Consider the following 24,916-nt stretch of genomic DNA (forward strand, 5'->3'; position numbering starts at 1 on the left):
CAGATTACCGTCAAATCCATGGATAAGTAAGTGCACGTGTATAATTAAGTCCATTCAAAATGACTTGCCAGCTTGAGGATAAAAATTGTGTATCGAGATTTATAACCTTTAATAGGAGTGTTAAAATAAAGCAAGTAACTTTTATGTAATGGAAAACATACCTCCTTAAAGAGAAAGCAGGGGTTAACTTCAGAAGAGTCGTGGTTCTATGTTGTGTCTTTGCAACGCAGCGGCATGTAAATATATCACTAAAAGTTCATTAACTATTCCATGTATTGCTTTGCAATAATGCAAGTGTATGTTTATATGGTTGTTTTCAAAAAAAGCATTTCTTTTTTTTTTTTTTTTTTAAAGGATGATATTTTCCAGTAAAGTTTACCCTGCGTTCTTAGGACTACCCAGTACATGAAAAAACAAACATCAGTAATGAGCTCTATTAATGCAGATTTCACTTCAAGCTAACTTAGATTTACTTCACACAGTTAAGTGAGTTCATTTCACTGAGAAAAAAAAAAAAAAAAAAAAAAAAAAAAAGATTCCCTGAAGCAAAAACCATCAACTACTGTGGATGATATTGCCCAACACATTGCTGAAAAATAAATTCGTCTGATTGGATTTTTCTATTTTCCCCCCTCGAGCAGCACTTTTAAAAATACAATCTTTTAATGATTGTTTAATTTTCATATAACTAGAATATAAATCCTTTACATACTGCTTTGCTGCAGCTGCAGCATAATGTCTCATTTTTCATGGAAAAAAACTAATTACGTGGTTCACTGAGTTGCCTGTGGTAACACATCAATTTTATTTACATTCAAAAGTTGGACTTCAGTTTGGTCTCAACACTCTTGTTAATTCCAAGCACATTTTATACAAAAGTTCGCTCCAATTCCCTAGTAATACCTCACTCCAGCTTTTATTTGAAAGAAGTTCTGAGCTATTATGATCTCGGCTTTGAATTTCCAACACTTTTGGACACTACCAAGTTTGTAGCACCAATTCTGTTCTGCCCCTAGACATACACTATTTCCTACGGAGCCTAGACTCAGTGAAAAAGTCCTGCAAAAGAATCAATGAATGATCACCATGGAATGCAGCTAGTATGGTTTCACAATAAATGCCAATTCTTTATTTCCCCAGGAAAAAAGTTACTTAATAGCAGTTATTTAATAACTGACAATAATTAAAGATTAGTTATTCAGAATTTCAACTATTTCAACTGAATTGAGATTATATTTTGAAAGCAGGAGAAGTAAGTAAAGAAAAAAGTTATAAAGTCCAGTAGAGAATTTATTGGTTTTACCTTCCACCATATTTCCTTTATACTTTTTTTTTTTTTTTTTGCTGTTAGCAGTAAAATCACCAAATTCCCAAGTATGAAAATATTTAAAAAGCTAATTCTCAGGACAGAGGGAAAATAGGAAGTGTTCAGCTCTTTTACACAGCCCTTAGGTCAATTTCATTTTTCTCATTACAGTTTAGGCCAAGGTATTGCAGACTGTAAAAAGGGGAAAAAGGTGGAACGTTAAAATGGTATGCTGCTGACTAGAATCGATAATGAATTCATGACTGCCATATGTATTCATTTGATGCTACTTTAAGCACTGAGATTCACTGTTAATGTTCAGAGGAAAACCACAGAAGAAAAGAACTAAAGAAAAATAAAGCGTGATTTGATGTCTAGATGGAAGAGTCAGATCTGATTCCTTCACACAACTCATACGCTGGCTGTCTATAATCATAAACCAATTTTCAAGCAGAAATAAGGAAGAAGCTGGGGTGGAGGAAAGAATATTTGTTTAAAAAAATAAAACAGACTAAAATGAAGACATTTTGTCCAGACACAATAAGGCTCTTGTCAACTTCTTCTCTATAAAAGGAGTTGACACTTTCCCATGAAGCAATTCCTTAATCCCAAATGATGGCATAATAACCTCATTTCAAATGCCTCCTTAAAAGAAAAAGTTTATTTTGTCTATGCTAAACTTCAACTGGCAATCACTGGACACCAATTAACAGTGTCAAATATAAGGGTCACAGAACAATTCTGCAAGCTGAGAAAGTTTGAATTCACTCCTAAATCCTATCTTCTTCTCTGAAAGATTTTTTTAAAAGTTTAACTTTGTTTTCCTGTCTCTGGAAATAATCTATGCTAGGCAATTAAGAAAATGCAAATAGCTTACTGTATTGAAAGTAACGAGCCCAGAAACTTTTCAGTAACTTAATATTCCAACAAAGTCTTGTGTCATATGAACCTACTTGTTAATTCCACTCTCAGCTCAAGAGCTGGCAATTAACCATTCTCAGATTTAACTTCAAATTATTAATAAGTGGTACTCAGCTGCTTGATATTAGAAGCTGCCTTTCAAATAAAAAGCCTTCAAAAATACTTCCATGCCAGATTCCTTCTATTCCTTGTTGGTAAGCTGCCTTCCCATGTAGTAGCTGCTCTCCTTCCAAATAATACTGTGCCTTACAACAGTCATGAATTGTGTGTGGTTTAGAGTACGCAAAACAACTCACTGTAATACATGTTCCGTGCTGATATGTTCTTCAGCTGAGCCCACCAAAGCAGGGAACAAGGAGATAACCTCTTGGTCATTTCAAAGAAGCATCAAAGCCAGCCATGATGCAGCTTCAGCAGACGACACTCCCTTCTTTCCCACCTTCAGTTATTTATAAGCTTGCAACACAGTGGAATATTTAAGAGCATTTTCATTAAAAGCAGTATTATTAATCTGTATACCCATTTCGCAGGAAGTGGTGCTTATTCCCCATTTTATGCATTATTTCACACATTCAGACAGACAGGAATATCTTATTCAATATTTAGCACTACACAGCAGCTAAGAATATATTTCATTATATCCCTGAAAGTCTTCCCCATTCCTTAAAACTACAGTAAGTCACAGTACCTTGAAAGAACCCTAAGTAGGGTTCTAAGTAAATCCAATTGAGATAGAAAGTAAATGAGACTTCTCACTGCTTCTACATCTTTTTTACATTAACAGGAACAAAGAAGTTAATAAATTACATGTTTTCCTTTTAATTCCTACTAAACACTGAAAAACACAATGTACTCAAATCCTCTGAATTAGGTAGATTTTAAACCTGTACATCTTCACCAATAAAATTAACTTCAAAAACTTGTTAACTTAAACAAGCCAACATCAAGAATCCTATCCAGCTGCAGTAAAAACACCTGAACTGAGCTCTGACAAGTTATTCCTCTCCAGAGCCACAGGTGGAAACATACAGCTTACATCTACCCATCAGCAGCCTGAACACAGAAATAGCTGAAATTAAGTCTGGACCCCAGCTGTATGGTCTAATATGGACACCTTAAGAAGTCCTTCCCACAGCTAACGATTTTTCTCTCCACATTTATCAGCACATGGGATTACAGCTGTGTCAGTCCAGCACAGCAACAGTTCAGGAACAGGAAAAGGCTGAAACACCACATTTTTCCTGTCACAGATCAGATTTTGACTAAGTTTTCAAACTTAGCAAGCTGTGAATATTCTTTAAAAAAAAAAAAAAAAAAAAATTACTCCTTCCTGAAAGATTTACCCAATTTACACCAAGTAATCTTCTTCGTAAAAGTTTCCATCAAAATATTGCCATGTATCTATCCTATTACAAAGGTTAGTGGTATCTTTTGGGGGGAATTACCTCTACCCATTAACACATCAAGTGCAAAATATAGAATACATTTGAAAAAAAGGGACTGACAAAAAAAATTCAACCCACAGAAGACTAGTATGTCATATACACTGCCTTCACTTCAAAAGCTCTTCTCCTTGCAAGAGAACAGTGGCATGGAAAGCAACATCCATCTCATCTAAGGGAAAGATGTCTCTAAATCTGAAATGAGAGCAGGTCAACAACTATTGCAACACTTCCAAGATGACTAACGTCCCAAGAGTAGCAAAATGCTAAGACTCCATTTATTCTCTCTTAACAGGCTTGGGATTGTTGAGCATCTATTTTGGAGCCATATGAAGAAGCCACTAACACAATGTGGTGTTTTCACCCCCCAGTGGGTACCGGGGGTTTCCTCACAGATGCCCCAAGTTCCTCCTATTGGTTTGTCAGCATGGGTAGCTCCACAGAGGAGCATGGCATGGCAATCCCAAATACCTACCAGGATCAAACAGTGATTTTAGGCAAACAAGCTATTAGTCTGGAAGTTCTTTAAATGAAACCACATCCTCTCAAACACCTCGAATCTTAGTTATTTGTTTTCACGGGTGCTGCCTAACGATTTGGGAGACCTCCACAGCCCCTCCCTAGGGTCATGCTTACAAGTCCACAAAACTCCTTTCTCATTAGAGAGGCACGTCTTAATCTCTGCATTATTTCTGACCATTCAGGCATTGTCTGCCACAGATGCAACCTACAAAACAGAATATATCCATAAACTCAATATGCAGATTACAAATTTATCGACTAAACTGTCAGACAAAAAGGGTGTTTAAAACGTCAGATGCAAGTACTCTTAGCAAAAAGAAAGCAAGCAACTAACAAAGAAACAATTACCACCTGCTTACAATCTAAGTGGAATGCACAGGGTACAAGAAAAAAAACAACAAAAAATAAAAACAGGAGTCAAGTATAAATTCTCTACAGTGCTCCAGATGGCATTTGGTCACCAAATGCAAATGAGAGCACTGCAACTTGCAAATCTACAACTTTGCTGTCAAAAAACGTGCCAACAGTAAGATACTACCTCTCTCCATTTATTTCTCATGTAGAATTTACAAAAAATATTTTAGTGGGAAACAGCACAGCAGCTGTAACACTTGTCAAACCTCTTCAGGCAGTAATACCATTAAACAGCATTTCTCCTTGGGAAAACACTGCTTTCACAAATCAGAACATTTCCAACTTCTTCAAACTTGTAAAATCACTCTGTTTTTTCCTCCACTTGGAGACCCCATACCAATTATCTTCTTTCACTTGGGACAGACTAGAGATCTTCCATCTTCTTTCTACCAATTTAGAATTCAATCAAAATAAACAAAACTGAACAGCTGAGGCTGGCAGGAAAAAGAAGTGTAGGAGTATGTGCAAGACACACCCATGAGCACTATCTACTTCACAGCTGCCTAGCTAATCTAGCTGCTTAACTCATCCAGAGCTGTTCTACAAATAATTGTTTTTACTTAATCTTCCATGACAGTCTTTAATTATCTACACAGTTTTGGAAAGCTGCTGCATAAACAATTGTTGGTAGTCGTGTCTGTTTGTAACTTCTAAAGTTGTCTTCGCTACGACTATTTGGAATTCTTGCTATATTAAAGACAGACTGCTGGTTACAAAATTATCTTGAATGTTAGATAAGGCAATCCACATGCAGACGCAGAACTAAGAGGTGTTTCTGAAAGAGAAGTCTCAGTATAGACTTCTCATTTGTTAAGCCTAAGTACTGAATGCAATGTATCATTATTTAAGTGTGGGGCTGCTTTCTTCAGATAAATCAGTAATTCCAATCTCTACTTGAATAAACAGAAGTATTAAAGTTGGCACTATATTTTTATTTCTCTAATTTCACTTTCAAAACACAAGTCCTAAGCAGAAAACAAGAAATTCAGAACTGCGAACAACTTCATACTCAGGAAGAATTTGTGATCTTATGAACAACTGTTACATCCTAGAGCTCACATGTAATAAAGGCAGGACTGGTAAAGCAGCAAGTTGCAGATAGAGTACAATCTTCCACTTGGAATTCAGTTTCAGATTTCTGGGACCTGTGCTCTTAAACGCACACGTGCAATCACAAAAGTAAAGCCCTGCTCACTGAACTAGCAAGTTACTGACCACGGTGACAATCCAACCCGTATGAATGAGATTTTAAGCTACTATAGTTTATTTTATGGCTAAGCTATACTAAAAAAACATAATATTCTAGTACGGCTCAGCTGACAGGCAAGTCTATTGGTATACTCACTAACTTACTTTCCTTTTGTATGCCAAAATGCAAAAATCTTTTATATTTTCGAGAGCTGAGGAAACTAAACTGTATTTTCAAAATGAGGAAACTAATTTTAACTTTCTAGTATTTCAGTACTGTGATCTACTTATAAAATAATAACCAAAATAGCCTCGTGTATTATGCCTTGCTTTTGCAGGAAATATTCAACACTGTCCTTTGTCATATTTCAAGGAATCAATGTACATAAATGCCTCATTTTGCCAATCAGATGTTCAATATTTCATCAATAGGGATGTTTGAATTGTAAAAAAAACTGCTGAAACAGAACAGCTCTATCAGCAGCAATTTTATTTCAATTATAATGTATTTCATTCCCCTGAATGAATCACGCTTAGTCCTCCTTTCTCTAACTCCAAACTCGACTTCACATCTCTTCACTTCCCTCTACACAGTCCTTCCTCCAGACATTACTTTATCATTGAGCGATCTTTACTTCAATGTTCTTTCAAATTGAAGCCGTGCTGTTGTGCAAGGGCAGACATACCTTTTCCAGTACAGCTGGCTGTAGTGTTTGTGAAATACACCAAGCTCAGACTATTTTTCATTCATGTGGTACTGCTACAGTTGACACTTCACAAAGCAGTGCTCTGGCAGCCAATTTTCAGCTTTAATTCCACTTAAAAGTTTTGGTATCGAAGGCTCCAGCCTTCAAAACATTTTGGACCAGGCAGAAATGAGTCAAAGCGATGCCACTCACCACTTGGTATACTCTGTCCCGTGCTATGCTCAAGCAGGTTCAGCTACTCAAACATTTAAATGCTTCATCATACTGTTATTACTGGGTGCAGCATTATATTATTCTAACCAAAATCTTAGTTCCAAATAAGCTGTATCAATTCACAACAGAAATAGAAGCCACAGCCTCCAACTCCCCTTTAATAAAAAGACACTTCAGTCCCATATAGTATATTTGAAATATTAAGTAAACTGGATTTCCCAAAGAGAAAAACATATATTATTAAAGCTTTGCTGGGCGCATAGAAATATTACCCATGCCTTCATTCAAAACAGGTGCCTCATAAAAAATTCACAGCGGTGGAATGGCTTAGTGCAGCACTTCGGAGCCATCTCTTTAATTATACATGAACACGCAGCTACCTGCATGAAATATGCCTAAAGATACATGGAAAGTGTTTCATATCTGATTTCACAGGCTATCTTACCAAACAAACAATCCAGTATTTGTGAAATATGAAGTCTGTAACCATCTGAATATAGGTGGTTAGAGCAGGATTAATGAGGAAGAAAATGAACATACTATCAAGCAGAACCGAAACAGCATGAGGCAGAGGTGGGCAGATAACAGGCAACTAAAGCACACTTGACAAATATGATATGGTATATGCTGGAACTGACAAATCTTTATCACCAAGCAGCCAGAAGGTATGACAGGCTACAAGGATGAAAAGTTTGTTGCAAAACCCAAAGAACTGATCCTTGACCTTATTATTATTATTATTCCAGGACTGGTAAACTTTCACTGTTTTAATCTCAGATGAGGCTAAATGAAAGTACTCATGGGGTCTGGTTGATACCTTTTCAAAGTTACGAGTTTTCAGGCAAACTAGGTCGATTCACAGCAACAACATATAACTGAAAAGATGGACAGACGGATGGAATATGGATGTAGTCAAAACCAAAAAAGGTTTACATCAGGTGAAGTTAATTTTGTTCAGTCATTTTAAGGCTACATATTCTGGAAACAATGAGGACACTCAAGCACGAAACATACAGTCACATAAACTTATTGCCACCTTTGTCCTACCTTCCTCTTTCTTTTATTACACTCACTTGTTGCAACTTGCCTCCATTTATGCTCAAACCCTGCAGCATGACCAACATTGCAAATTCTGACCTTGCAGAACCTCAGTGATTTACCTGTGGTGCCACAGAGTTCAGCTGACCCTGCAGGATAGGTATTTTGTTCCATCAACTATTACCTTATGCCAGAAATTTTTGTTGCAATTATTCTTTGAACTAGAATTTACTCTAATTTTACAGTGCATCAGATTTCAGGGGAATTTAGGAGAAGAATATCCAATGCCAGTACCTAAGTTCAAGTTCTGTTTTGCGCTTTATCTGCAGATCACTTGCACTGGAAAAGTCAATTTTATAAGTATTTTTTCCCTTTAGGTCTCAACATACAAGTTGGGACAAAATCGTATATGGTAGCTAGTTAACGGCTTTAACAAGAGTTTGTTTTCCACTGAAAAAAATATAAATAAATCAAGAACAAAGAAAGAACAACTTACTGTGCAGTTCCCGATGTATCACATCTACTAGGTTTGGTTCATCTCCCCACCAGAATATCCACAGTTCCTTACAATCCGGTTTGACGTCACGGCGCCACACACAAAGCAAGTTGGCCTGCAAGCAGCGGATGAAGCTGAGCAGAATTGGATCATCCTGTGCTGGGGCTGAAATGATAGGGCCACAGTCCCCATGACCTTCAAAATTGTACCTACGCCATTTGATGCCTGTGAGTTCAGCCTAAGGAAAGGAGAGAAAAAAAAAAAAAAAAAAACATTAAATCATTTCATTTCAAAACATAGTTATACTACTGGTTTGTTTCATTTCTTTGTTGTTTATTCCTAGAATTAAGCTCTAAGCAGCCAAATTTAAGAACTCCTCCTGTTCCCATATTTTCCCCTTTCTCATCCAAGGAAAAAAAAAAAACAAAACACAATTTTAGAAACAGTACTGAATAGAAAACTGGCTTACCCTTTCAGTTAGGTTTTACCACAACCATACTTATTTTCAGCATTCCTAACCCGACTGTTATTTTACTGTAAAACAGGTTTAAAAAAACAAAAAACAAGGAGGAGGAATAAGGCCTGTTCCCTCGTGCTGGTTGGAGGTTAAGTGATTTTGGCATCAGCCTGAAAGCCAGAAACTTGAAGATCACAAATAGCAGGTGCTACAGGACATAACTGACTGATAGAAAATAGCATGAAACTAATTTCAGACTGTGATGTTTTATGTTTATCATGCACGCTTTTTATTTTTGTTTTTCTCATGTGAATGGGAGTGGAATAAGGATGGTTGCCATTTACTGTCTCTCGACCTCATAATATTGTGTTAGTTATCCAGAAAAAATAAAAAGAACAGGAAAATGGCCACCACACCTTCTGGGGAAGAGGTTCTTCTACAGAGGGTGAAAATCAGTAAGTCTGGAGGTATTCCACTGCCTAGCCAAGTGAAGAACCAACTACCAGAAAGGAAGAAACCGAAGTACTCCATGAAAGAACTGGCAGCTGGAGCCAGGTTGGGAGAGCCACAGTTCTTTTTCCCTTTACATTTTTAGCAGTGGAGACTCATAGCTATCAAATATTGCTTCCCTTGGTTTCTGACTGCCAAACTGCCACTTTTTTTTTTTTTTTTTTTTTTTTTTAATTTCTCTCACCCTGCCCATCACACCCCTCCTTTTCCTTCCCCAGCCCACTGGCCTGGCTCCCACCCTGCTTTTCCTGCACTCCCCATCCAGCCCCACACCGCTGCTGCTCCATCCTTGCTCTCCACCTCCCGCTGCCCCCAGAGCCTGCCCAGGACACAAGCAGGAGCACTCACTCATGTGAGGACCATTGCCAAAGACAGCAGCAGTATGTATGTGCTCTGTGTCCACAGTGGGCTTGTATTCTAGTTTCTAGCCCATGTTACCCTGTTCTCACTGCTGTTACTACCTTTACTGCTTCATTGAAAGCATTCACATCCTCCACTTTACTGCTCAGAAATAGCCAGTGCACTCAGCTTGCAAATGGTCCTACAGGAAAAGCCAGCTGGTCTGCAGGAGCAAGCTGCAAAAGCTCAAATATAGCAACTACCCCCTGACAGGAGGAGTCATTGCCAGGCAGAAGAGGAGAGGCGCAGCAGTGGAAACCCTAGCTGCAGGAATGGAGCGTCCCCCAGCAAGCAGTAAGTTAGGCAAGGAATGCCTGCTATTTAGATGTAGCTTTTCTCTGGGCAGTACATATGGGGAATGTGAACAAGAAAGAGGGCCAAGTTTTAGTCCTAAAGAAAACAAGAGACTTGCAAGTCACATGTGCCTCCTCCGCACAAGGATGCTTTGCCTACTGGTCTACACCACACACCGTGCATCACATACACAAAGATCCTTGTTTTCAAGGCCACAAATTTACTTTATTATCCATTTTTAAAAGTCTTTTGCTGCAGTAACTGGAAGCAGGCTGTTACCTGTTAACAAGCTGGCTGCTAGTTGGCTGCTGAGAAGCTAAAGGTAACATTCGTCGTACTGACAACATAGGCAGAAAGTGCTGAAGCTCCTTTGGCCTTACAGATACATCCAGTAAAAGTTTCCATCATTGTCTGCAAGCTGCCTGGCACAGCAGGGGTCTCACCTGTGACCAAAGTTCCTGGGGCTACACCTCAGGGAAAGTTTTTTGCACACAGGAGCGCAGCAGTGGCCCTCACGGGGAATGGGACAGCCAACATCAAGTGAAATTGCCCATACTCTTTGCACATTCCTATGAAATTGGTAATCCTCACCCCCACACTGCTACTACCCTGTATTGGGGCAGCAGGACGCCAACTGGTGTGAAACCACAGCAAGCAGTAGAGTCCCCACGCTGGGGATTTTCCCCAAGCAGCACTGCCACACTGGGCTCACAGAGATGCTGCCCCACTCAGAGAGGTACAGAGTGATGGAAAATCAAATTACAAGAGGGGCACAGCATGCACGGCACGTTCCTGGCACAAGAAAGGGCACAGGAGAGCAGGAAGAAGAGGCAAACGGGAAGGCCAAAAAACTATTTTTTCCACAGTGGGCTGCTGTGTAGTGCTGAAATACCTCACACATTACATAATACCCTAAAAGAAAGTACTTAGGCACGCTGCTCCAAAACATCTGCATCTGTTCTACACAGATCCCTACCTACAGCTTAGAAAAGCAACACGCAGAGCTCCTGAAACACAGCGGTGGCTACTGCCACAAGTCACAAAGCCTCAAAGATCAGTGCCAGCACAGGCAACCCAGGAAAAAAATTACTTCAGATGTTTATGTTGTAATCCTCTAGAAACATACAGTAGGTCACAAAGAACATGGAACAGGAGGATAACAAAAGAAAGAAGTTACTCAACAGCACCACACACTTGATCAGCACAGCAACAACCAGAGATCAGCTGTGTGGAACAGCAGACAAGGTCCTACACAGCTTTCTGGTAGCTCAGGGGTATCAACCTGTGACTCCCCATCCATGCCGTTGATGAAATACAGTTAAGAGCACAGATGCAGCTCTCATGGCTTCTAATTTAATTCTACACTAACACATTTCTGGAGCATTTAACTCTGTAGACTGAGGGATGACTTTGTGCTGGAGCTAACCAGGACCACTAGCAAGCACCCATGTAAAAAAAAAAAAAAAAAAAAACCAAGACACGTAAGAAAAGGCAGGCAAGGACTGGGGGTTTGGAAGTTAGCAGCATCAAATATCATCTCAGACATGCCATTTCCTGGTCAAAGCAGCAGAGATGCTGCTCAGTGCATTTATTTGGATACATCTGTTTCTGCTTACATTTTTAATAGGTAAGCACCAATAGTAATCCCTTGAAGCTTCCCGATTTTGTCCCTGAGTTTAATTAAAACTGATTACAGGAAAAGATCTGAATCTAGAAGTAGTACACATGAGGAGATTGCACCAGGCAAACACATACAGCCTGTACCTCTACAGACAGCTTTCCATTTAATATTAACGCACTGTGTGGAGAATAACGGCACCCACACTGAGGCTTTTGAAATATTCAGTTATTTAAACAAAAATCACTAGTTTTAGAAGCCCTCACCCTGTAGCCGGGTTTCACAGACAAGACAGCCAATCTCCTGCAGTTCTAGTGACCCAATTAAAGAACTAAAAGGTGGCTGCATTCACACATACCTCAGCAGTAAGCACAGGCTGCGACCCAAATGGCAGCCTCTTCCTCATCGCCAGCCACACATGTCCACCTCCAGCTCTGCACCAGATCCAGCAATCACACAATCGCTGGGTGAACGGAGTCAGCTCACCAACTGGAAGATGGAAACCAAGAAGAACAGCCCAGCAGCTCAACACACCAAAAGCTTGCCCTGCTCTCAGCAGCCACAGAAAGACTTGCTGCAGTACAACGGAGGACAGCAGAGCAGGTCCAGGAGCCTCGAGCTGCTGGTTTTAGAACAGCCTGAGCAGTCGCTGACATTGGCAGTCTTGGTTTCTGTTTGAGTGCTAAACTGAACACAGTGCTTTCTACTCACAACTGTTTAGAAATGAATGCAGAATATAGGAAAAGTCTTGCCAGGTGATGCAATCTATTGTGTTTCTTGCATCTTTTTCCATATGCATAGTTTGGGCTTATTTTATCTGCTAAAGTGTTCTAAACACTAAAAATGATGACAATGAAAGAGTTTACAAATACTTACGATTAACTGATATTGTTAGTAAGTCATGCATTATGCAAAGGGCTTTTTGCTTTGATTTATAAAGGAACATACTCTTTGGAGAACTAGGCTGTGAAAGGTTCAACTTCACAAACAAAAAATCTGATTCAGTTAACTGTAGCTGGATACAGAATGAAATGATTCTAAGAAGCCTGCTCTGCATGCGCTGGGCCAAGACTGTAAGGAAACAAAGAAAACAGACCTCTAAGTCTAACAATAATATCTGAAGTCTTTAACATTCAACTTCTGACAGAATTCCCAAGACACTGCAGGACTTGGTTCTGACACAACCAAGAGCAGCTATCGAGGTAGAAGAGTGCCAGCATTCAGACCCCAAATTCCATGGAAGCACCTGAACACACCCAAAACATACCCAAGAAATAGACAGTGATGAACACAGCCGTGCCAGTGCTTTCATTCAGAAACACGGCCCGAGAAAGAAGACCACACACCATCCTTTGAAAATAGGTGAGAACACGGGTTCCTTCCTGACTGCCTTAACCACTGTGCTCCGCAGAGCAAAACAGCTCTCCCCTTAAAAAAAAATACACCTCAAAAAAAAAGAACCAGGAGTATTCAGTCCTCTGATATCCCCAATATATACCAGCAAGAAGAGGCAGAGAAAGCAGATTAGCACTTTCTCTTGCAACCATTCGTCTGCTGCCCTAAATGCAGACACCACCATTGCACCCATCCACAACAGCTGGGGGCTGCAGCCATCTTCACTCCAGGAAGCACTCAGAACCATAAATTCCCAGTAGAGATAAAACCTAAGCTCTGATTCTTCCCTCCCCGGCTTAAATCCGAATAATTGACAGGCAGGAAGGCTCTTCTGCTGAGCTCATAGCACTCCGCTCAGATTGGCAGAGTTGAGGCTGCTAAAAATCACAATTCCCCAGTAACACCGCCCGACTTGATTCTGGCACGCCACCAGCAGTCCTGAAGATTTAATTAGTGCTGTGTAGCCACTGTGACTGTTCTCCTCTTCTGCAGCCCCTGCAGATGGAACACAAACAAAACAGATCTTCCACCTCCTCTTTTTTTTTTTTTTTTTTTCCTTCTCATCTCCATCAAACGCTTGTCGGACTACATAAACTGTATGGGAAATCCACAGACCAATTCAAAATTAACTTCTCAGAAGACTCTACCAAGTCCACTCGTTTATAACACAAAGCTCCCTTGGAGAGATTACACCAGGATACAGCAAGGACCAGGCAGAGCATCAAAACTGGAGTGCTCGCGTTCAGGCACGCTAAGTGTAAAGCGGAGTTCCTTCTGTATTCCTGCACATTATGTAACTTTAGCCATCACTTTAACATACAGAATTAACAGCCACACACCATTTTTCCTGCTTTATATAGGACAGAAGGGTAGGAAAAGCTATGGCCCCGGAGTGTGGCAGATCAGCACCCCAGCACCTCCAACACCGGAAGAACATGCAAACAGGAGGCAAAGATCAACAGAAAAAGCCTGGAGACTCTCATGAATGGACCACCTGGTATCACCCAGGCCCTCAGTTCCAGCCCTGACTTTCTCAAAGACTTCCAACATGGCATTGTGCAGATCATTTCCGCTTTCTCAATTCTACCTGGAACAGGAAAAAAAAATACTAATATATTTTCCAATTACCTGTCCAAAATATATGATTCAAAGTCAGGTCCACATGGAGTTTCAAGCTTTCTCTAACTCTCTCGAGAAGCAAGTAATGTTTAAAAAAAAAAAAAAAAAAAAACACCATCTTGTCAGTCAGGCACCTTCTACAAACAAGTTTCAGTTAACTGGAGGGAGCACAACAAAAGAAAAATATTTCCTGTGGATGAAGAAAACACATCAGCATTTGAAGACGGCACTCTGTATGTAGGTAAATTATCTCAGTTGGTGGGAAAACATTTGCTCCTGTTTAGGACAGCTCATACAGTCAGAACGGGTATAAAAAGCCCCCCAAAATCCAATGAGCCCCAGCTCTGAGCATGTGTCGTGTGCAGCACCGAGACGAAGAGGAGTGTGCATAGCAGCCCACCCAGGAAGAACACTGTGCCATGGTCCAGAGGACAAGCCACGATGTGGCACCATGAGAACAGGCTACATCACACGTCCCTCTTGCCAAGGTAAGGATCTTACGCTGCCCGGAGTACCGCCCATCTGTTTGCTGGCCTGTCATGTTTGGTGCAATCTAAACCCTTGCTCTAGTCTCAACTTTTGTTTGCTTCTGCGTGGGAAACTGTAGTTGCTAAGTAGCTTTAGTCTACAATTTATGCTTCAAATTGGAACATAAAAAAATGTAAGTGCCATATATATATTTGCCAATTTTATTAGTCTCATCTCAGAGAGCTCCATTCAAGTAAGTAGCTATTCCGAAGCCACTAGAGACTTGTACTAAGGACTACTCACAGGAGTAAAAATCTGCATAAGAAAGCCCTTAGTTCATAGTCCAAGAATTTAAACTGTAGTTAAAGGTGCCATGGGAATTACACCACCATTTTAATTAAATGCTGTAAGATCTTGCAGACAGATTCAAGATTAGCACCATCTGTTTTGGTTACAGGGTTTCATTTCACTACATCATCCTCACACGGCAACAAAATACCACTTCACACTCTGCTCGAGCCACTCAAATACCAGACAAAATTTATGCCACCCCGACACACCTCGGTACGAAGGGAGGACAAAAGGATGGAGACAGAGGGACTGAGGAGCACTGCAGACGCGTGCCTCCAGCGGGGCAAACAGCACACGCCGACAGCAACTCTCGTCCCCCACTCCCACTGAAATAAAATATTTAGTAACATCTGCCGAAGTCCCTGTCAAGTGAATAGAAAGAACAAAGGCAAGAAAAATAATGTACACACACACACATCCCCCAAGGAACTGAGGAGACGGCTTAGCTCAAAAGATGCTTTTTTGGGTCGTGCGAGTGGCTGCAGCCAGACTGAGGCAGCAGCAAGCAGCTGCAGGCAGACAATGTCTCCTACCTCTCACACTCCCAGCTCTGTAACTCTTCTGGTTTCAAAACAACAATAATAAAACAAATCCTCCCCAGTGCTGTGCAGTCTCCTGAAATCATGCCATTTAATGAAGTACATATCACTCCCCTCTTTACCCTCTCCATTGGAAAGAAGGGGAGTGGTTTGTGTTCCCTTCCCTGAGGGCTTACCCCTCCTGTCCCCAGGAAAGGCAGGAACCCCACAGCAACAAAGCAGCCTCGTCCCATGCCACACAAGCAGTGTTGAGCTCCAGAGGGCATTCCTGCAAAGAAACCAGCAGGCCGGTACCAGCTAGAGTGACTGTGCAAACAATCCTGCACCAGTCTTTTTCATACTTCGAATACAAGAATGAAAAAAAACAGCAAATTAAAAAAAAATCTCGCATTGAAACGGCCTTCACACGGCCAACAGAAAGTCCATGTAATGCTGAACGCTTCAAAGAGCGGAGCCATCAGCTGGGCTGAGCACCATTCCTACGTGTGCACCTGATCAGCAACAGAATGATGCCAGACTTCATTCCCTTCCTTCTCCACACACACTGTCAAGTGGCTGGAAAACAAAGGAGAGCCACTAACAATCATTTGAAAAAAGAATGAACAAGTTACCCCTTTTTTGTTCTTTTCTTCTCAAAAGCCAGCAAGCACCTGAGTACACCCCAGCACGCAGCATGCCCCAAACTGCTCTCTGCCGGATCCCTCTCCTCGCCCCACAGCACGCTGCCCTCTCTCCCCGGAGCAGATTATCTGAACGCTGCTACTTCGGAGCTGTTGGTGACAAGCAGCAGCATCAGGGTACTCGTAGGTCATCTTTTATCTTTGCAAGTCTTGGTGAAGGATTTAGCTGTAAGCAAAATCCTATTATCAGAAGTACTCCTGATGGAGTCCTGTGCCTGAGAACATTTCAGATACTGCATCGTGGTCCTGACGACCAGAAAACCAAGATATTTAGAACAAAGTCCACACATACCATTGGTAAGAGCCACAAACAGTGGGAGCTGCTATGCCTAAAAACTAACCAGTAGCGACAGAAAAATTTCTTCCCCTCCCCTCCTAGATGTCAGCGCAACGCCAAGGAGGGGTATGAGGGAGAAGAGGCAGCTAGGAAGGTTAGCAGATTGCTCAAAAAACAGAAGTCACCCCAGTCTCAATAGGAATTGGAGGTGGTTACCAGCTTTCCCAGTGGAGAATGTAAACGGGCTCCAGTTTAATGCTCGTTTCAGTAGTCCTGGCAGATGGAGAAGCTGCCAACAAAGAATTTTGAGTGGCAATCATAAAAGAAAGTAACCTGATACAAAGGCCCAAACTGCTGATATATACCCCAACAGTCACAGAACTTCAGGGTTAAATAGGAAAATGAGAAGTCTAAAATAAAACACAGCAGAAGAAAGAAGTGCACGATGACATAAAGAACAGCACCTCCCTAGAGTCCAGCATCTCAGACAGCTACAACCCAGAATTTCTTAAACATTCCATTAGAGAAGGAGAATCTGTGGAAATGAAAGACCTTAATAAATATTCTCAAACATTTATTAGAAATCAGCATATACTTTATTAATAAAGAAGCCAAATAAGCACAGGCCATGAGGGAAAAGCACTCCTGCAGGTAAATAGCCACTTGACTTGAAAAGTCTTCCACTTTCACAGCAGAAAACACCTGGAATCAATGCATAGAAAAGTGTTTTTCAACATTTTCACAGATGATAAAATGAAGGGGGAGAGGAGGAAACCTGCTAAACAACAAAATCTGCTTACAAAATTAGAGTCGGAAGGATAAGAGCCCACCGAGAAGAGCTTAAAGATTACACACAGTGGAAGAAATCTACACTGAATTAACACACTGACTTAATATGGGTGGCATAAATCAGGAGTGGGGTTTACACAAGCAAGAAAAAAAATAAGGAATTTTTGGAAGATGACCTTTAGGGTACATCAACATCTTTCTACTGCAGCAAATGGCTTTGCTCAACAGATCTCCAGCCCCTTAACTGCATGGTGCCAAACTGGTGCCTGGTGCTCCAGCTCTCTTCCTTCCACCATAAAGACTGCAATGAGGTTCACCAGAGATGTACAAGGATAATGTGATAAGCGTGGCCAGCAGCCAAAAGACTGAGATTTAGCCACTACTTGAAAAGATGCTTTCAAGTCAAAAATATTCGAGATACACAAGATAAGGAAAGTGAAATATGATAGCAACACCTCAGGTAGGCACGTGACCCAATCTCGCACAGGCATGCACTCGCACGCACCCCTGCTTACCGGTTTGAGTGCAAGAACCAGGACATTGTCATGTCAGAGCCACAGCATGAAAAAGGGAAATTTAAAAGCCAATTTCAACAACAAAACAGGTAGCAAATAGGTAGGAACCCAGGTTTCACTGGGTGCTAGCTACTAGGTGAGATCAATCTGCCTACATGGATAACATCCCTACCCCTTAAACCAAAACCAGACAAAAGCATTTAAAAACAAGACATGGTGGGTTTTGATTTTGCTTTGGGCATTTTTATGTGGAATAGGGGAAAGGGAATGAAGCTTACCCGTGTCAAAAGTGAGCAGGGAGAATAAACAAACATCTATCAATGTATGCTTTATAATGTCTGGAAGCACAACGTCTTCTCCAGGTCAACAGACAGAAGGAACTAAATGCTTTATTTACATTTTAACAGACCCTAGGTTTACGTGTTTACTAACCCATAATCCAGCTCCTAGGATAGCTTGTAAAACTCTCCTTTTGTGGTTGATGCACTTAAAGAAGATTTGTGGTAAGGTCTCCCTAATACTCTGTTCGCTGAACCTCTGCAGGTCAGGCTATGCCACGATTTTACTGAGCAGGCCAAAAGATAGCACAGAGCTCCACAGCACTCCAGCCAGTTTCTTCACAAAAGGGAACCCATTATATTGTGCTTCCGAGCAGACAGCTGAGAACAGATAATAAAATGGGAACTACCACTGCACTCTGCAGCCACTTCAGATAGCACACAAAAGAAAGCAAACAAATGTGCAACGTACTAACCAAATAATCCTTTCCCTCGCTCTAGAGGGAGTGAAGGATTAGGTTTCCACATTCCCTTCAAAAGGCCATAATCAAACTAAGTAACTGCCCACTTTCCAAATTTTAAAATAAGTAAATCCCCTCTCACAGAAAAGTTGTCCAGAAGAAGTTGAAAGAAGAAGACAGAAAGACATATCAACAGCAACAAGAGAAATTAATAGCAAATCTGCAAGTAAATGAAGGAATCTTCTCTCTTCCCCAACTTTAACTTTTTATTTTTAACTGAAGGAAGGAAATATCAAACATCAGAGTCATACAATGGACTATCAGATGTTTCCCAAACCAAGTAATCTGACATATGGGCAGTAAAAAGGAGGAGAAGGGGGGGAGAGGAAATAACAACCCAAGCAGAGTAAACTTTGGCCTACTGAGTTAAAGGCTGCAGTTCCTTTTCTTCCCTTATTAAAAAAAAAAAAAAGGCATCTCAGAGCTGAGAACTCGAACATTTTTGAACACCACATCTAAGAGCAGCTGCTTCATGACCACCACCAGCAGCTCACATGGTTGCTTCGCGCTGCCTGCCCCAACCGGCCCTGGCCCAGCCTCCTCGCCGCAGGCTGGGACGGTCACGGCGGCACATCTGCAGCCGGGCAGCCTCCGTCCTCCAGCACCAACACCAACACCATCCACCCTCAGCGGGGACAGCACGGAATGCCTGAACTGGTAGGCAGTCTGCCAAAAGCCCTTAGCCTTGTAAAAAAAAAAAAAAAAAAAAAAAAAAAAAAAAAAAGGAGAAAAAAAAAGGCAAAGCCTACCCCTCTCAAGAATTCTTCCATATGAATCTTCCTTAATATAGAAAGAAGTGCGTAAATCCACTACATGACTGGTCATGTAGATTCACTTTGCCAACTTTCTGACTGTCACTGCTGCAAATATAAGGATCCAGCACCTTTTACCAGCAGGAAATTCTGGAAACTCAGAGAACTCAACTTAAAATTGTATTAAAACACACAAACAGAATTAAATAATCAGAAACACCAGGCTTACAATGAAACCAGCAAATTCAGAACAAAGTCATTTAACCAATTAACCTACTCTGCCAGCAAATAAATTAATTTTTTTTTTTTGTATAAAAGTGTTTGGCATGGTTACTGCAAGACATTCCTGGAATTGATTTCATAGCTTGCCTAGCCCCAGCTACAAATTCAGTAGCAGCGCGGACCATCTATGACTGTGAACTGAGACTTAGAAAAACCCAACCCTAAGCAAGTGCAGATGTACCAGATGAGATCTGAAAGCTTCCGAGTAAACTAGAGACTCCAAGGAGAAAAAAAATAAGGTTTGGTACTGTCACAATCCAACACATTTTGAAACTTGTATCTCATACCCGTTAGCTCTGAAAGCACCATTACCAAAAAACAGAGGACTGCAAACACCTGGATCAGTAGTATAGGGGACTTTACCTCCAAGTTTTCTTCTCGATCCTCTGTCCTGACAAATTATTGTATTTTATGCACAAACAGAGAGCAATAAGAACAACAAGGCATTGCCTGCAGTGTAACTCCTTTGCAACTGAAGGATGAATTAAGTAGAGTTTTACTGAACAAGCTTTAAGCGTCCTTCTCTGACACACGGTTGGGGTCACAAAGCCACTCAGACTTGGCTGCAACCCATGCTGCTGCCCAACACTGGCGGGGGGAGGAAGGAGTCAGGGGTACAGGGCAAGAGCTCAGAGGAAGAGGTTTTCACTATGTCAGTAGCCTGATCTGGGCTTAAACGCGAGCTCGTGAATCCTTTCACGGTCACTAAGGCATAGAAAAGAATGAAGGGGGAGGGAGAAAAATGAAAGGGTCGAGGGGAAGCACAACTTTTCCCTGTAATTAATATTATTTTCCTTTCATAGAAAGCTGAGAGCAGTACATTACACTGCAACTGTGGTTGGAGAGAGAAGAAAGTACCTAGAAGTGACACAGAAATAAAAGCATGTCATATCTTACACTTAAAAATTAATTTTAGGGGACCAGCCATTTTTCTCCATTTTCATAAGTTAATTATATTCGTTCCTCAGCATGGGGACAAGGCCTTTGTGTATGTTTGACCTCATCTGTGTTAATCACATAAACATAAATATTGCCTAGAGGCACATTACACAACAGCAACACACAAAATTTCCTGTTTCAAAGAAACAAAGGAGAGAATGCCACTAAAAGCTCAGGTTGTATTTCCATACGCGCCATTGCAATTCTGTTTTGGAAAGTTAATTAAGCCACAAATGAGTCAGTGAGAAATAACACTGTCTGAGGTAGGAAGCAAGTCAGGATTTATCAAAACTAATCAAAAATCCCCAAACAAGCCAACAAAAAGAGCACTTAGACCTCTTAGATTTGTCATCTACGAAAACACAGGCATCACCTTACGGTGTAACAAGCAGAGAAAGCTCCTGAACCAAAAGTTAAACGTACTACAAGGCAAAATGGTCTGTTTTCAGTCGTCATCACCATTTTAGAGCACAGAAACCCCAGACCACATAACCCACTGAAGCCCTGGCAGGAAGCGACGCACACGGCCATCAGGAGCATTGCGTACGCACCTCACAGCGCCTGCGGAGGGAATCTAGCTCAGCACCGTGTTTGAGGGGTGCTGTGGGGTCTGGTAGAGGAATATGTCTTTATTAGCTGATATCTCTTGGAAACTGCCAGCTGATGGCAGGAAATGCTGGGAGAGAGGAGCTTCAAATGCAAGCAGTAGCGAAGCTTGGGCTGAGCAAGAAGGATGCCCCCCGCGTAAATACACGCTCTGTATAAACAAATCAAGAAGGACTGGGATGTGGGAAAACACTCGTGCACTTTAAAAACTGGCAGGATAACACTAAAACAAGCATGCTTCTAATCAGTGCAGTATTTTTTTCATATTATTTGTGTTACCATGGCACCACCAAGTCCCAAATCCCACTGTGCTGGACTCTGCGGGAAAACAGCAGCGCACGGCTCACGCAGAGAACACGAAGGGGGGAAGGAATACGGGGATTGAAAGAGTACAAAGCTGAGCTGGTCGGCCTCAGGACAAGAGCCAGGACAGACCTGCATCTAGCCAGAGCTACTCAGTTGCCTGCAGGCATCACACACACAAGATTAAGAAAGGGTTCAGGACAGCAATGCAGTTAAGCCCATGGACATCGACTGGTAACCTTCCTCAAACACCACGAGCTAGAAAAAAATAGGAAAACAATCAAAAGATGGTAGTTCACTTTTGATGACAACAGCACCTATGGGAGTTAGGATTCACTTGGTACAAACCAAAAAAAAAAAAAAAAAAAAAATCAAAGGCAGAACAGGGCTGACACCTTTGGAAGAAGTCCCAGTAATGCAGGAGATGCAAGAGCAAGGGAAGACAACGAGAGAAAGCAGGGGCACAACACGGTCCCAGCCACAGGATGGGACAGAAAACTGCAGCAGCGTTCTTGGTAAGAGCAGGGATGGTTTAGGCAAACAGACAAAAGGATGCTGCCACAGCAAAGGGGGTAGAAGTGAAGACGGGGCGGGGATTCCCTGCAGCAACCAAGGCAGAGCAGAGACAGAAGGTTGAGAGCTCTCAGCAGCAACCAGAAAGCTTTCCCCAACAAGCACAAGTGTTCGGCTGATTACAAAGTATGCCATGCCTGTAACATTGATACCTCCGGGCATTTGAAGAGCAGTCTATCTACACACACACACACACCCTTCACCAAGGAATAGCATTTCTGAATAATTAGAGATACAAAGAAAAGGGAAGAACATCCATAAAAATTCCTTTTTCACCTAGTGACCAACCCGATCCAGTTAACAGCTAGCAGCTATCTCACAGAATTTTCTTCCCTGAAGTTTAAAGATTTCAGTTTCTATAGATTTCTTCAAGATAATTGTATTGCAAAGAAGGAAAATAATAGAAGAAAGGTCTACGTATAGGATTAAAGAGTTCCTTCTTTAATCTCTCTCACATGAGGAGGTGCTCTCAGAAGCAGAAGGGAAAGAAAAAAACCTTGGGATCAAAACGTTGTTGAGAACCGGGGTTCTGATGTCAATGCTGCACCAGTTATGTAGAAACATCCAGAAAGGTTTTTTCAGCTAGCAATAGAGCAAGTGAAAGTTGTGTTTCCTAAAAAAAAAAAAAAAAAAAATCCTAGATAAGCAGGTCAGCCGCATCACTGCAATGTATTTTCTGAGTTGTGCTAATGCTGACAGCAGCCCTCTCTGCAAAGGACTCATGCTGCTACAAGAAGCAGGATGCGGTCCTTGGGCAATGTTTCCCAGCCCCGTGTGTGTGCTCAGAACCTCATCAAGAGGTCAAGAAATCCTCTCTCAAATATTTCCCACTGGCTAGCTCGGGACCCTTGGGCACGTCTTGTCCTGATCCACAAATATAACTCCTCCTGATTTTCCTTGTGTGTTATTCAGAAGAGGTCGGTTACCCAACACATTGACTCCATCCCCAAGGGGGGGGGCAGGCTAAAGGTAGCACCGCTCTGAAGGCCGCTCTGCCCCAACCTCTTTGGGAACCCACAGCTATTTTCTTTAAGTTCACACCTGGAGGGACGCCGTTAAACTCCTGAATACTCTCGTACAGGACAAAAAAGTCTACCCCTGGAGATTCTTCCAATTCCAAATAAATAATCTCCTGTGAGATTAAAGTGAGCAAGCTTTCTAGTGTAGCTTTCCTACTTCTATCCTGTTACCCAATAAAACTCAGAAGAAAAAGTAACTGAAGAATCCAATAGTGCTGGGAAGTTTCAGAAGTTAATTCCATTTCTTAAAAATATATACATAAAGTCACACCTCCATAGAATGTGAAACAAGCACGATACCTACCATGGAGAGAGGCAGCATCCTACCTGCCTTGCAGCCCCGCATTTATAACCAAGAGCTAATACGGGTTCGTTTCCTACTGCTTATGGATTTGGTTGGGCAACCAACCATTTACGATGAAGTCTTTTACTGATAGTTATGCACCACCACAGAGAACCAAGAGAACTTCTGCAGCAATCTCTGCATTCCTGACCTTTGCTTTCAGATGCCACAAAAAACCTTTAAGCACAAATTTCAAACACCCTCTCACATCTCCTCGGCCCCTTTCAGTTTCATTATGAAAACAGCCACAAGACCCACTGATCAAAGTCGGCTCCTGTCACTGCTGGTGAGCCGAATGCAGAACCCCCCCAGCGACCCTGTAAGTTCGACTTGGAGCACCAAAAGGAGCAAAGACCAAATCCCTGCTCTCCATCCCTTTCTTGCAGCAGGTTTCTGTAAGAATGCATTCAAACAAGTGCTCCCGACCTCTTTGCTAGCAGATGCTATGAAGCATTACATAAATTCATATAGCTTCCCAAGCACACCATCGTGTTCTCCAGGTTGAAGCCTCCCACGGCACCTAACCTTCCATCACACGAAAGCTGCTCCAGATTTTCGGTCACTCCTGACACCTTGCTGCCCACTTTCTCCAGCTGCAGCACACAAGTTATTGTGCAACCTCAGCCCCATTTCCCAGAGCGACTCGTGCCTGTTGATCACCACAGCAGCAAAGCCAGACAGGTGAGGAAACGTCTCGGTACCTCGTGTGAGCCTTCACCTTTGTGTGATTAACCCTTACGCACAGGAAGAACCAAATTAATTTCAGTAAGGCTACCTCTGTGATTCAGGATTATTCAGAGGAGGACGGTATTAAAACTCCAAGCCCAGCATGTTACCTCGCAGCATTATGTCTGGAGGTAGTTAATAGCCAACTCTTCATTAGGATTTAAATAAGAAAGTGTTAAGGGCCGGTTTATTAAGTAATGTTTTGACAAACAAACAGTCTTTTTTCCAAAACAGCAGCAGACATTTTGACTGCTGCCGAAACAGTTTGGATAAATATCATTTCTTCTCCTGCTGGGCTAGAAGTGCAGCCGCTGGTGTGTTTTAATGAGCCCATCTCTCCACGGAGCGCAGACAAGTTCTCATCCAAGGTGCACTCCGATGACAAATATCCAAAGCGACCCTTGCATCATCTTGCTCAAAGACGCTTGACGTTTACAGCAGAAGCTCAGAAGTCTTTGTGCACACTGCCCTGCCCGACAGAGCGCACACACACCACCCCGTTTTCTCGAAGGGCGCTGGATTCCTGCCTCAGCACAGAACAATGCACGGTGCAGGCTGCAGCCCTGCGCATCGCCGCGTCCAGGGGGACACCTCACGACACGCAGCTGCGCAAGCCCGAGAGCTCTTTCAGTGGCTGGATGCTCAGAGCTGGGTTTGTCAGACTCATGTCAGGCTACGCCTTCCCCTCACGTGAAATATTGTAAGCTACAAACCTGCACACAGTCTGGACATCACCGATAAAGCAGAATCGGTTACTAGAAAGCTTTAGGTTATGTTTTTCATACAAACATAAAATACTTTCAGAAATTATTTCCCCTGAAGAGACTCAAATAAAAAGCAGTGTCTGTCATCTCTCTAAGCTGCCTGCAGCTGACAGAAAAATAAGCTACAATTCCTGAACTGCCAAAGCAACCCA

At 41.8% G+C, this 24,916-nt stretch overlaps 1 protein-coding gene across 6 annotated transcripts in view; it reads right to left on the bottom strand.

The window, feature by feature from the left end:
* Nucleotides 1-24,916, bottom strand: part of MED13L (mediator complex subunit 13L) — a 211,219-nt gene that overhangs the window by 164,623 nt on the left and 21,680 nt on the right. For 2 of the 6 annotated variants that reach the window (XM_084539088.1, XM_084539085.1), the window contains one exon: nt 8,248-8,485. In XM_084539088.1, the coding sequence (XP_084395214.1) occupies nt 8,248 (1 nt within the window). In that variant the 5' untranslated portion in view covers nt 8,249-8,485. Of the gene's footprint in view, nt 1-8,247; nt 8,487-24,916 lie in introns of those variants that run through there. The other 4 variants (XM_084539089.1, XM_084539087.1, XM_084539086.1 and 1 more) reach the window with 4 other exon arrangements.

This window comes from Aythya ferina (assembly GCF_964211825.1).
Source record: "Aythya ferina genome assembly, chromosome: 17".
NCBI lineage: Eukaryota > Metazoa > Chordata > Aves > Anseriformes > Anatidae > Aythya > Aythya ferina.